A 14,515-nucleotide genomic window follows, 5' to 3' on the forward strand; every position below is an offset into this window, starting at 1 on the left:
CGAAATACATGTCACGGTACTTTCCATTCTTGTTTCTTCAAAACGCACTTTCATAGCAGCAATCAAGTGGTGAACAAGCACTGTCACAGTCTAGATAAGCTTCTAAATAACGTTTGGACGGTGCCACTACAGTGCCTTCACCAGCAATCGCTTGTCGAAACAACGCCCTTGTTGCAAATAAACAACTGGTAAGATTTTGAAACATCTCTAACATTTTGGTAAGCGTTTTTGGAACGGTTTCTAAGAGCTTATTTTGGTATTCGAAACTGCTTAAAAAGGGCCAATTCTCACATTAGTTCCTCGTTTCTCTAGCTCACTTGCTTGCTTGCAGGCGTCTGTGACACTCTGACGGAAAATCAACTGATACGCACACAAAAGGAGCAGGATGCACTTCATTGCACGCGCCTTATCTGTTTTCGCCTGTAATGTCTTTGTGACGGCAGGTACGAGCCTGAACTTACACAATGTTTCGAAGCACAATGTCGCCGAAACCCTCCCACTTTAATACGATTCTCACCAAGTCACTCTACACCTCATTCAATCTAGTCCTCGCCCAGACTGCCTACAATACACCAGATGGAGGGATGTCGACGTCTCTCGGCAATCCCTTTGCAAACACTCTGCAATATGTCAACCCAAGCTATGGAGCACTCGTCAACCAGTCCATTTCGCTACACTCGGACAATTCCACTCGTGTGGCTCTCTACCAGAAGGTCGCGACGTACCCAACGTTTGTATGGATACCTTCACTCGCTTCAATTTCAACCATATCTCGACATCTCAGCAATGCAGCCACTCAAGCAAACGGAATGCCAATTGTTGTTTCGTTTGTTATTTACAATATTCCTGGTAGGTGTTTCCAAGAGAAGGAAGACTATTGTGTGGTAAATTATAACTCACTTTTATTTCTTTCAAAGGTCGTGACTGCTCAGCTCTTGCCTCAGTCGGCCAAATCCCACCTGGCGCACTCGACCAATACAAGACCCAGTATATCGACCCCGTGTTTGCCCAACTGGCCCTGAAACAACCCAACATCAACCTCGTGCTAATCATTGAACCCGACGCACTCCCCAACCTCATTGCCAACAACTGTACCGCCTCAGCCACCTACCCTTCTGCAATTGCATACGCAGTTTCCAGATTCTCTGCACTACCCAACACATCTATCTACCTTGACGTTGGAAGTGGGGCGTGGTTGGGAGGCCAAGTCTTGACGCAGGGCAAAATCGCTCCTGTAATCCTCAGTGTAATGGTTTTGGCAACAGCTATCAATCCCAATGCTTCCATTCGAGGATTTAGTAGCAATTTGGCTAATTTTAACCCGTTTAATGGTAACGGTGCTTGTCCTGCAAAGCAGTATTGTCCATTGGTTAAGGGAGCCTATAACGGAAATAGAGGGATTGATGAGAATGTTTATACGTCGACATTGAATGTTGCTCTCGCTGCTGTTGGACTGCCTACTCGCTGGTTGGTTGATACAAGTCGTTCTGGTAAAGACCTCTAAACTTACGAATTTAATGGTTTTGAAATATTGCAACAAACTGATTTGGTTTGCATCTGATATTTAGGTCAAATCGGAGTTCGCACGTTCTTGGGCTCTTGTAAGTAAAATGCTCAAGCCGAAACGTTTTTTCATTTCCGTCCTTTTCATATCTCACACCACTCAAACTACCTAGGGTGCAACATCCAAGGCGCTGGACTCGGTGACCGTCCAACATCCAACCCAGCTTCCCAAGTGGATGCTTTCGTCTGGGTCAAACCTCCTGGCAACAGTGATGGTGCTAGTTCCGGAGCTGGTGTTGATCCTCACTGTGTTCCAACCAACCCTGTTGGTGCGCGATTTTGTACTTGTTCACAAGTTTATCGAACAGGACTAAGTGCGTTACTCGATTGTAGGTATTGATGCTTTAGGCGGAGCTCCGGCTGCCGGTGCTTGGTTTGACGGACACTTTGCCATGTTGACGGATAATGCGTCTCCGCCGGTTTCGGTTACGGTGTCTAGGTTATCGGCTAGATCTGCTCGCTCTAAAGCAGTCATTGAAGCTCGTCAAGCTTGATCTCTAGAACATGTTAGTTGCCTCATTTTTTAAAAGTAATTCTAGAATGTCTCATCAACCATTTTTCGTAAACTTGATAACTTCTAAATCAAACCGTCTGTTTTAGCCTGCCTCCTGTAAATGCTGTGCTTTTGTTTTCTTCTTCTGAAATTTAAATCTGTGTCTGAATAATCGCATCTGTGCCTGTAATTCTATGTCGAAAATATTGCAATCTGTATTCTCATTTTAGTACGTCAGCTCATTCAGAAACTCGATACCTTTCAAGTTTGAAGATTTTACGATTGCTTTTACCATTGCTACTGTGTCGCTTTGTATGTACCCAAGTGGGCTTTTCGTGACAGTATCAAGTCCACTCGTCTACGTCCAACTGGTGACGTGTTGATACATTACTTACTGAGTGGCAAGTCAAAGACACCATATCCAACTTCTAGGCTGTGCTTTCAGCACGCTACTCTGGCATTGCAACCATTGGAAGAATTCATCCCTTCTCGAGCAATACCAAAATCTCAACATGAAAATCAACCTGCCGCTATTGCTGCTGGTGGTGGTGAAAGTGGGCCATCCCAAACTTATCTGGAACATGGTCGTATTTGTAGTACTATCGATGATGAAACGTGTCTCGTTAGGCCCTATCTGGAAACTTCAACAGCTTTTTGCCAACACGTTGGGAAACAACCCAAGGATATTGTCTTATTACTTCTCACACGTCCTTCAGGAGGCTAAATCATCCGGGATGGGTATCCATAGGCACCACAATCTTGGAGACTCAACATCCACGATTTTTGCTTTTTGAGTTGTGCTAGCGAGAATTTTCCTTTATCGATCGCAATAGTCTCTCCATCAGGTCTTGGTAGATATATTCCCATTTGTTATCCTGTAAAGGACACGGTGCGTATGAGTGTGTTTTTGGGAGTTGGTGTTGTATTTGCAGTGGAGAGAACGTTTAAGGTCTGTTGTAATTGAGTCTGCTCTTATCGGCAATCTTAATTGTTAGGTCATGATCGAGGACGAGACTCCTATTCTGTTTCATTATTGCTTGTTGTGATCTTTTTCTACTTCTTTGAATGCAATAATCTTCAACTTCAATTTTTCAATCACAAGTTGCATGATGGTCCTATTGAAATATCTGCTGATTTTCAAGAATATTCTCATCCTTCGCGAAGAAAAGTGGAGCCTCCAATGACCGGTTTGACTTTGAAATTGCGGATCACATCGCCACATCCAGGTGAAAATATCTCCGATCACAAGAAACACCCCCCCGAAAATTGGTCTAGGCTGGGTCAAACAGCAACTGAAAAACTCTATTAGTCTCTCTTGTAACGCTTCTTGAAAAGTGACGTATTCAATCTCGACCGTTTGAATCTGAAGGAGACAATGGACGATTTCTCACAATTCACATACACCTACCAGCATTGGCAACCGCTCGTAACTTTCTTCCTAATAGTGCAAATCTCAGCCATAATAGTCAACACCCTCCTCATTGCCGCTCTGGTATCCGACAGAACATCGCTATTCCGTTCTCGAAACCTGTTTTATTTGAATGTGGCTGTTTGTCAAGCTGTATACCAATGGTCTGAACTGCTTTTATCTATTGTCACGCTACATAATCGGTCATATGTGGGGACGGTTGATTCCGTTGCTCTTTGTGTTGCTGATGCCATGTTGATTGATGCGGTGCAGGCTTGTACTAGTAAGGGTGATTTGTTGGTTTATTGAACCAGGAATTGATTCTGATGACTTTGCTGGTTTCTAGTTCTTACATTTGTGTTTATCGCTCTGGATCGATACTGGGTCGTGTGTCGCAACTACACGATGAGTGATGGGCGAATCGGGCTTGGAGTCTTGGCGTCTTGGGGAATGGCACTTATTTCCGGATTAGCAATGTGTGAGCTACTTCAACCATACTTGAACCGTACATCATCCTTGTGATTGTGCCTTGTGTTTTCGCTCAACGGTTTTTAACACCACCACCCACCAGACTTTAACGGATCCACGGAATGGGTAGACCCTCCCTTCTTTTGCTTTTCACCTTGGGAGTCTCGAGATCCCAAGCTAGTCGTCGAGTCCGTGACACAAGTGGGGTTCATGATCTGGGGTGTCTCTCAAACGATATATTGCTACATATCTGTAATCAAGTACATTAATCAGACAAAAAATAACTTGGAGAGAGTAAGGCGAGAGCATGATAGTCAGTGGAACAAGGAGGGTCAACTAGAGAGCAATACAACTGGAACGGGAGTTGGGAAGATGTCAAGTGAGAATGGCGGATCACGGCTAGGTCAAGTTAGTACCAGAAAGAGTTTCATGTCGAGGGCGTCTCGGAACGCTGATCCTGAAGTTGTACTGTGTCGGTATGTTCGTTAAAGAGTTTAGCCTTGTAGCGCCTCTAACATTCTTCATGTTCACAAACAGCAAGTTTATTGTCTTGACGGCCGTATCATTCACTGTTGGAACGCCACTAGCTGTATGGATGTTATATGAATTGATATCCGGACAGAAGATGCCAGCAGAGTATGGAGCAATGGCAACGACTTTTAGTGTCCTTCAGCCGTTTTTGGACAGTAAGATATTTGACAGCCAACCTCAGTGCATTGCTCCAGGTTCACCAACTCAGACTTTGTTTTAGGCAGCCTGATAATATACATGAACGTACCGATAAAAGTCAAGATCCTATCATGGTTTGGAATCCAGAATACAAAACCAGCAACAGATACTGCTAATGGAAATCATTCAACGAGGAATGCCCAGCATGCTAGTCACAGTATTGTGGCATCTGCCTTTGTCATAGAGGAACACGAGAGGAGTCAAGCTATATGAGTTTTGATGAAATGTACAACCAAATAGGAAATCTAATGACGATTCGTGGTTCTCTTTTCTTCTCTGAGCAACAGCCGCATGCATTTTCCTTCTTAAGAGCCTACTAGAGTGATTTTGTTTATATTCACCTCTAACAGAAGATAGCATACTTTCTCTTTAATAAATCGTATCCTTTCAAGGTTACCAGCAGTTTTGGGAGTTTGTATAAATGGACAGGTTTCAAAATTAGCAAACTGTTTGAGTCGAAATCGTCTGCGCAACAGAACAAGGGGTGCATTGATCAGATATTAAGTGTTCGTGTTAAATAGAGTATGTTAATTACTGTGCCGTACAAGAAAAATGTGCATGTCCAACCAAATTAGAGCTAGCTACATAGTAACTTAAGTTAGCTACTTAAGTAACCTTAACCACAAGGACGTCTAATAACAGGCCTGGAGCTCGCCACATAATAAAAACCATCCATAAATGTCCAGCGATTCCACCTGCGACAGCAACATTATTAAGCGTGTTATGAGATAGGCGACATTATTGAGCCTGTTATAAGATAGGTGATGAGGGTGTTAGACAAACAAAGGTTAGACAACAAAAGACAACCAACGCACGCCATGACTATATACTCACTGTGAGCTCAATCGGAAGCTTTGATGACAATGAAGGACTGTTAGCATTAGTGCGCTCGACAATCTGTCCAAACTGGCAACATGTGTTCGTGAGCCAAGTTCAAGGATCGTCCTATTCAAACTTATATGCCATTCTGCCTACCGTAGCATATAGTGCAAGACAGTCAATAAGGTGTGAATCGCGTCAAATAGTCATCGTGCTAACACGAGAAACAGATATCAGGATCACCGTACCATTCCGAGCGTGCTTCACAGGTTTGCAATAAGGCCACCAAAAGCTCAGAATTTGCCAATATCGATGTAAATAGCAGCTGTATCCCGGCGCGTTGATGAGGTCAAATATGAGTGACAGACAGATACATTAATTGGGGAAAGAGACAGAGAGAGCGAGAGAGAGGGAAGGCTTCAATGCATTATGAGGCTGGTATTTAACAAAGTGATTGGTTGACGGTTCCGCTAAACTTCCTAACAAGGCTCTGACCCGAACCTCCGAACTCCCTTCTTTCAATGCTATACATTTCCTCGATCGGATCATCAGAATTCTCGACTTGCTCACAAGCCCAAAATAACCATACGAATGACCCATTCGCCATATCTGAGAGTCCGTTACTCAGAGCCGACACATTGTCTGGTTGCAAATAAGGCGAGAGCACTTTCATTCGGGAGGCAGCATATAGTTTTATATCAGTGAGGTTTTCTTCGCTTGTCAGAGACAGTGTGCGGGGGGTATAGTTTGGCAGTTGGTTGTGGATATCGGGGACTGCTCGGCTTGTGAGGAGGAATAGTATGTTCGACGGCAGGTTGGCAAACTGTTTAGATATAACTAGTAGGAATTCGTCTCCAACTGTGGATCCGTCAGGACCGCATTCGTCGAGAGCATCTAATACGATGACGGCTTTTTTACCACGGTAATGGGAGAGCGGTTTGACTAAAGAGTAGGACGAAACGGATACATGTAAAGCGTTAAACAAGCGTCTGAAGGGCAACAAGCAACTACAAAACAGGGAGTTACCTATGAGCGCTTCAAATTGAGCTCCAATCGATAATGTGTCTTGCAAGAAGTTTGGGTTGGCAATGAGCAATTCCTTCAACGACCTCCTAACATCCGAATCAAACACTGCTAACTGATAGGCCCATGTAGCAATAATACGAAATGGATAACGCTCATCCATGTCATCACGTTTACAAAAGAAATGTGCTGCGAGTTGATTGCTGCGAGAAAGCTCGTCTGCAAAAGAACCAGCCACGATAGATTTCCCTGTTCCTGCGACACCAGTCAGCCAGTATAATTGTGTATCCGGTTTTGCCACCCACGCATGCAATTCGGCGAGCAGCCAGCCTCGTGTAGACCTTAGTCGTTTATCTTTTAGTTGAAACAAAGCGAGTCTCATGTCGATGGGCTTCAGGCATTGATGGAGTTCTGGTAAAGTGTTATCTGGCAGCACTGAAGGAGGAGGCCGGGGATGATGGGTGTTGCTGAGCCATACATCCTTGTGATTTACAAGAGGTGTGTTTGAGCCAAGGAAGGTTAAAAGATTCATGGGCACCATTCCAGACATCTTTTGTTGATAAGAATAGCCACGACCCCATCCTGCCTCAAGAAATAGCGGTAAGCGATAGCTAATATAGGTGCAAAAGCCAAGTTCACGGGAGGACGGTTGTGAAAATCGGAAAGTCCAAATGCAGAAAGTGGCAATTTACTCACCATCCACGAACACCTCGGAAACAAAAATAATTTCATCCATATTCAAGAGCAATTCATCGTATGCTCGTGGTACATATTGTTGCTTTACTTGATATTTACCACCAGTAACTCGATTCAGGTGTCTCTGATACCCGCCCTGCGCAACATACGGTGGCGGCTAAAGAGTTGATAGAAGCAATATGGATCAGCAATCAGGAACAAAGACGGATGTTAAAAAAACAAGATCAGTCAACATGTTCTGTCAAGAATTTGTAAGACAGGTTTACCGCTGCGACTGCGACTGCCGACGTCGGATTTCTTTTATGCGAGGATCCAGTAGAGTAACTTGATGTAGGGCTGGGAGGATTTGATAATGTGGAGGAGCCCGACAAAGTTGCAAGACTGGCGGCAGTGAAACTACCTTTATTGTCATCCGGCAGTGAGTTCACCATATGTGGGGTGTCTCCTCCAACAAAGAAGCTGGTAACCATATCATTCTAAATGAAATAAGCATGGTGCATCAGCGAATGCTAGACAATGTCCCTTTTGGTTTCTTCCGCGCGAACTTACTCCATGTTGTTCAATTTGCGTCGGCGGTACAGTTGCCTTTGACCTGATAAAGAGACGACGTAATAGACTGACTCTCGGTGCATTGCTCTTCATCATCCTCCCCTTTTCAGAGACTTTTGCCCCCAAACAAGTTCTTTATTTGAGCCTTGGGCAAACCTCCACCATACGATGTTGCGTCCTCAAACCCCACAGGAAACAAGAGAAAGTAGCAGCTTTGTTTCCTATTTCATCCACTGTATACTGCTGCAAGACAAGACTAAATCGAAACCAGCATGGCCCTCATCACACAATCAACAAGCTTCTATGACGAAAACAAATCAAGCTTGGCTTTTACTGGACGGAAAAAACAAATCAAGACGGCCCACCTTGATCATGTTTTGTATGATCTGGAATCCAGTATTCGAAAGGTCTCGAATACATCAGCGGAAACAACTAGCAGAAAGTAACTTGGCTACTTGTATTACCGAACTTTTTGCTATCTCGAAAACTATTATGATTGATTTTAGGATCGTGATACTACGAGGATTTAATACGCTTTTGGAGGACGAACGGAAGTCGGAATCCTTTGGAATCTTATATTTTCATTATTCTGCACGGTTGCTAAATGTCTTACTTACTTTGGCAAGAAGCTAGATAGAACCAATCAATACCCTTTCATTCCTGTTAATTCTTGCATCTGTACTTATCTGCTCTGCAATCGATATTGACTTTCGAACAGAGTTCAGCCACCGTGATGTGGTTGTTGTAGCTGCATTTATCTCTCGGATCTGCACCATATATAGTCTTCACACAATTTGAAGCAAATCGAGTCGTTGGCGGGAGAGTAAACGACATTCACATATCTTCATTCAGTAGTCGCGCTATGACCAGGATGGTTCAAGGAATATTTGGGCAAATGAGTTCTCGTGTTTTCGTTACCTCGAGGACTCAAGATGAAGGAGTTCGTGAAATCATTGCGGAAGCCATTGCGGACTGGTGAGGATTTAATTTGGATTTTAGAACGAAATCTGTTGCACTTGGTCGGTGTTGGGTGGGGTGACTGTCCCCAACTTCATCAACCTTAATGGGCAGCACCCGTCATTCTGCAGCTATTCTATCACACCGAGCAGCTATATCATCATTCTCGAGGCGGATTCTCCGATTGATAATGGGACTCTAAAGTTTACCAAGATTGCAATTGGGTCCAAGCTAAGGTAGACCTGGATTGCAATTGGGTGCAAGCTAAGGTAGACTAGTCGGTATTTTCGTTGTTGTAATCTTTGAAGGTATATTCTCATTCCGCACGATGTAAAGAATCCGATTGTTTGTGATGGGCACGGTCTCATTCTTTCATACTCGTAGGAAATTCCACTTGGTCCACGTCTCCTCTTCTTGTGGAAACAATGCTCTCGACCATTTCTGCCATCCTCTCCCTCCAGCTCAATTCTGGAAATACTTTGGATGTTTGGCTCAATCTGTACAGGTCAATGCTATCCGGCTTCTCAATGCCTCTGTTGCCGGCTCCCAGGACATCAACAGACTAACTTTTAGACCATGGCCGCGAGCTTTGTATTGAAGCCACGCCTTGTAGTCGAACTGCATGGATTGCTATACAAATATCACGCCGTGTATAATTTCTAATGCAATTCTTGACGTCTTAACGAAGCAAGCTCGCTGCCGCGTATTTGCCGTTTTTTGTTTGTTTTGATCAGGAGAAGAATCCCATTCGCCACACCATCAAGGACCAGGAATAATTTTAAGGATAAGAGATGATGTATTCAGATAAGACTACGGACTTTGACTACTGCTTTTCAAACCACTCGGCAAGCTGCCAAGAGGATCCCAGAGAATTATATGCTTCGAATTTATGTAACCTACTGTTTTTGTAACGCACTATTTCCGAATATCTTGCCCGTAAAGCGATGTTGTTCATCAGAGACATCGGTGTCTATGTGGCGAAAAAAGATATTGCGTAATTATTAGTGAACTCGTCGGCAACGGAAAGACCCAAAAGGAGTTTCAGACCATACAGCAATCACTTGACAGTACCTGGAAGCATTGTCGGCTCTCGAAAACGACCTGTGACAAGTCTCACAAGCAAACCTTTTCTCGCCTAAAAGGACTTATGTATCAGTGAAAAAAAAGAAGGCAATTGCCAAGAAATACATACCGGTATGAATACGTTCATGTCGTTTCAAATCCGTTTGTCGTTTAAATCCATGATTGCATTGATCACAAACAAAATCGAGTGTTGTATTGTGTACAAGGAGATGGCTTCGAAGATTCCAGGATCTAGAGTTGAAGGATGGTGACGATGATTAGCGGGCAATCATAAGCGGAACCTCTTTGTCAATGATTGTTTCACGAGGACACAAGGAAAACACAAAGAAAGCTAAAACGGTTACTCACTTGCTAAATGACTTTCCACAATGCGGGCAATTCGAGCTCCCAGTAGTACCATCCGAACGTCTCCTCTTACGTTGAGGTACTTTAACAGACCTTTTAACGACTACTGCTTCGTACTCCTCATCTCCAGTTTCTTCCTTCTCTTCTATATCTTCTTCTTCTACTGACTTTTCATCAACCAAAGCGCTCGGATTCGATATCGGACTAAGCGTCCACTCCTCTATCGGATCATAAGATATAGACTGTGCTGGAGACGGATATGCCTGACTATCGCTACTATAATCATGTATTGCCCGGTGGTGGTCAACACCTAACGTCGTATACGATCCGACCGCTTCGTCGCCAGCACTACCATATGAAGAAGGCACATCACTTATTGGAGAGTCGATACGAGGCTCCATATTATGATAATCTCCAACGTAGTAGTAGTTTTGGTGGTTTGGGGTCATGAATAGAGGTCGAGGGTACTGCATTTCCATTGATTGCTGGTATTGATGGTGTGCCTGCCATGACAGAGGAGGATAATAGTATGGCGAGAGAGCGGTGATCATATGCCCATTAGTATAATAGTGCTCTGGTTGCTGACGTCGAGGACTCCAATGTTGTAGTTGCTGCTGGTAATGGTGGTGCTGACTATGAGGCATCTGCAAGCAAGTATAGAAGTTACTACTACTTTCTTCGTCTTCGCTCGGGTCCAAAGAGCGACACACTGCGGTTCACAGGTAAACACAAAACATTTGGACCAAAATCCGATCGCTTGTTTCTGTCGGTATGAATGGGTGATTTGAGAAACACCATCGACAACACTGGTGAACTTACTGTGGATGTAAAATAGTCTGCGCAAACAGCTTAATCAGACAAGCGTAGCAAAGTAAACTTTTTAACAGTGAAGTCAACTCCCAAAATCCAGTTCCAAAGATTCGTCAAACAAAACCCCGACCGCAGACCCACGATGCAACCACCCAAGACAATGCAAACCAAAGCAATTGGCTACCGTTAATCCTCGTCTAACTATATCAATAATGTCTTAAGAAAACTAATTCTCCAGAGCCCAGTGTCTTTTGTTCAAAGCAGTGGCTCGGTTGGAGCGATTGACCCTTTTTAGTCTTTTGTTCGGATTACACGGTTGATCTGTGGGGCAAGCGATTACAACTCGACTCAGAAGCTTGTGCCTTCGCTTGAAAGGTATCTTACTACCTACTGCCATTACAAACGATAATACCTACATGATAAACTATCATCCGAAAGAAAAACAGGCATCTGGTGGATTATACTACTTTGGACCACATTTATGCCTTGATCCATTATGTAAAACAAGGAATATTGTTGATTAATTCACTATAGAGCATACTGCTGCGTCTCGGAACGTGCCTTCACCTGTCCTTGCGAGTTTGCGGCTTTCCAGGAAAATGGGCTTTCACCTGCAAATGCAATCCGGATGTTAAGTACCAGTGTCACATGCTTTTAATTTTCAGACCTTTACCTGTATGAATCCTTGCATGGCGGCGTAAGTCACTGGCTCTGCGAAAAGCCTAGCAAGAATCAAAGTTAGTGAAACCCTCAAGTGAGGGGAGTTTGACACGAAGCATCTTACCAGCACTGCAAGGTTCGCATATATAGTCTAAAGTCTCACTATGCATGGCCAAGTGGCTCTTCAAATTCCATGCCCTACGGTAGGGCAACCTGACAGGTTTTTTTTTGCGATGCACTGGTGCAAGACGTAAGATACACGTACTTTGCAAATCGTTTTTAACAAACCCCACAATTAAACGATGATGACTTTCGAGATCCTCGCGGTGCTGGTGACTTTGACCGTGCATTGGTACTAGCACATCATCTGATCGATATATTTGGCATCAGTAGAGGTGTTTTGTTTGTTGATGTTGGAGTTGTTGATGGTGAGAGATACATACCAGCTTCTTCATATTCATGATTTTGGGGCTGAAATGTATGATTATACACTGGTATAGAAGGTACGGTATGCGTATAATTGGCGTTGATTCTTAAGTACAAGTGATGTTGGTGGTTTACGTCTACTGGTTGTCGTGGAAAGTACCGTGGGTGCTCATTGGCAAAGACCCACGGAGAACCATAGATGCTGGTGGGCGTCGGTACATTACGTTGCAGCTGATGTTGTCACACGGCTGGATGGCGTTGTGGGCCGAGATGATCATGACATTGTTGCATGAGAGGCTAAAAGTCATAAAAAAATGAAATTTGACTATCATTGTACGCGAAGTCGCCCTCGCTGTAAAGCTTGCGAAGAACTGATGCGACTGCTATTGTTGTTTTGCTGGGACTGATAAAGAGACTTCGTGCTAAAAACACATTTACAGAGCATGAACCCAGGGTACTTGAAACCAAGGTACTTGAAAACTTATATGCTCAGAATCACCTCTATGGTCTGGCATGGCTTGCATCGTTCCAAAGTGGTCTTGGGATGAATAACTACATTGCAACCAAGGTGTAAAAAAACTTGGTGTCTCTGAGAAGGAATTGGACCAAGACATAATCGCGCCAGTTTTGCAACAATATGGAAAACTCCTGTACCAATTTGCAATGTATACAATCCTACCTATGGTTCTTATCGGCCTTTCCTTCTGTCAAATGTCGGCTAGCGGCATTTCGGAAGCTTACCAACAAGTGGGAACAAGTGGGCAGCAATCTTTACTTTTGAGGACATCCTCGAGAGGCTTAAACCATCCGGTATGGGTTTCATAGACCCAAATCGTCGATTCTTATACATCCACCATTTTAGTTTTGAGTTGTGCTGGGAAGAATTTCCCCAATTTGTCGCAGACCTCTGCCTATCAAATCCATTGGATATGTGCTCATTTGTTATCCTATCAAGGGCACAGTGCCTGTTAACGCCATCCTATTGTACCAAAACAGAATACTCGCTTGAGTGATTTGATTGTTGACAAGTTGAAGGTTGCGCTCGTTTCTCAACCATTTCATACCTTGAAAGAGTACTTTTAACAATAAAACTGGAACGGGAGGTGGGAGGATGTCAAGTGAAAATGGCGGGTCACGGCTACGTCAAGTTAGTAGAACATCAAGGAGTTTCATATAGAGGGCGTCTAGGACTGATCCTGAAGTTGTCCTTCGTCGGTATGTTAGATGTTTGCTAAATGTGTGTAATGTTTTTCAAAGTCTTTTCAATACAAAAGCATTGAGTTACAATCACATATTTTTCCCACATCCAAAAGTAGGAAATTCTTGACCGCCGTATCGTTCAATGCCGGAACACCAAAGCTATTTGCAGTCTCTGTACATAATCGTCGTGTAATTTCAAGTGAAACAGTACTGAATACATGGAAATTATCAAAACCTAGCGGTGTTTGGTTTCATCATAGTGCATGCAAAAACATGGAGATGGATTGTCGTTTAAATATCACATGGATGATGTTTAATAAACGATAACAATTACTGTACAATACGACATGCCATGGTTTTGACAATCAAGTTAAAACTATATAATGACCTAAAGGAAAACAGGAAGGCCAGACACTAGCCTTAATATGACCACATCAATAATACCCCTTAATAAATCACCACCTGGACGACCCCACCATAATAATAAGCACTCTTCTCTCTCGCACCCTCATGTCTTGTGCTCATTCAACTGCAACCCCAAGCCAATACTGCCCTTCCCATCACTCTTACTATGATTACCACTGTCATTCCCACCAGCAGCACCCATAAGAGTAGAACGAATATGGCCACTACTACCAGATGGTTTGAGCCACATTCCAAATTCACCTAAATCACCACTCTGGGATCTCTTTCTGGGCGTGTTGTTGGCGGATGATGATGAGGAAGAGGGCGAACGTGTGGATATGCCGGTTAGATAGGAGGTTGGGGGCGTTGATAGGGATGGTGATTGCGAGCCAATGTCTGCCATTACGTATAGGTTTTCGTCATGGATGAGACGTGCCTGTTGGTTGTGTGTGTGATGGGTGTTTGATATTAGACATTAGACAGGGCGGTAGTTGAGTATCTGATTAGCATTATAATGCAATTGCATGTATATCAGTTGTGTTTGCAATACCGCAGTGTTGTCATTAGTGCAAACAATGATGATCAATGTGAAATCACGACACCCAGTAAATGATGATGGCTATGCAGCCCACTTACGGTGAGTTCAGTTAGATGCTTAGGTGGTGAGGATGGGCTTTTAGCAGGAGTGTGCTCGACGATCTCTACAGTAGGCATCTTGTGCTGATGGTGGAGGTCCATTATGGTCGAGTTCACGACTCTTGCGATAGTAACCTTATGTGCAGTTGGAGGGGTCTATATAATAGAAAAGAGTGAATATACTGGATGATAGGAGCGAGACGGTTCGACTAGTACCGTTCACGTGGCGTTATATGGGACGTGTT

General features: G+C 43.7%; 1 protein-coding gene across 1 annotated transcript; it reads left to right on the forward strand.

Annotated features, from left to right (window-relative positions):
• Positions 1-479: 479 nt before the first annotated feature.
• Positions 480-2,057, forward strand: SmJEL517_g02345 (uncharacterized protein; the record flags this gene model as incomplete). The annotated part of the gene is made up of 5 exons (XM_031168273.1): positions 480-849; positions 918-1,490; positions 1,569-1,601; positions 1,677-1,832; positions 1,897-2,057. 5 exons carry the CDS (start codon positions 480-482, stop codon positions 2,055-2,057), a joined length of 1,293 nt encoding a protein of 430 aa, XP_031025738.1.
• Positions 2,058-14,515: the final 12,458 nt, after the last annotated feature.

The sequence above is a fragment of the Synchytrium microbalum genome (genome assembly GCF_006535985.1).
Source record: "Synchytrium microbalum strain JEL517 chromosome Unknown SmJEL517_scf0009, whole genome shotgun sequence".
Taxonomy (NCBI): Eukaryota; Fungi; Chytridiomycota; class Chytridiomycetes; order Synchytriales; family Synchytriaceae; genus Synchytrium; species Synchytrium microbalum.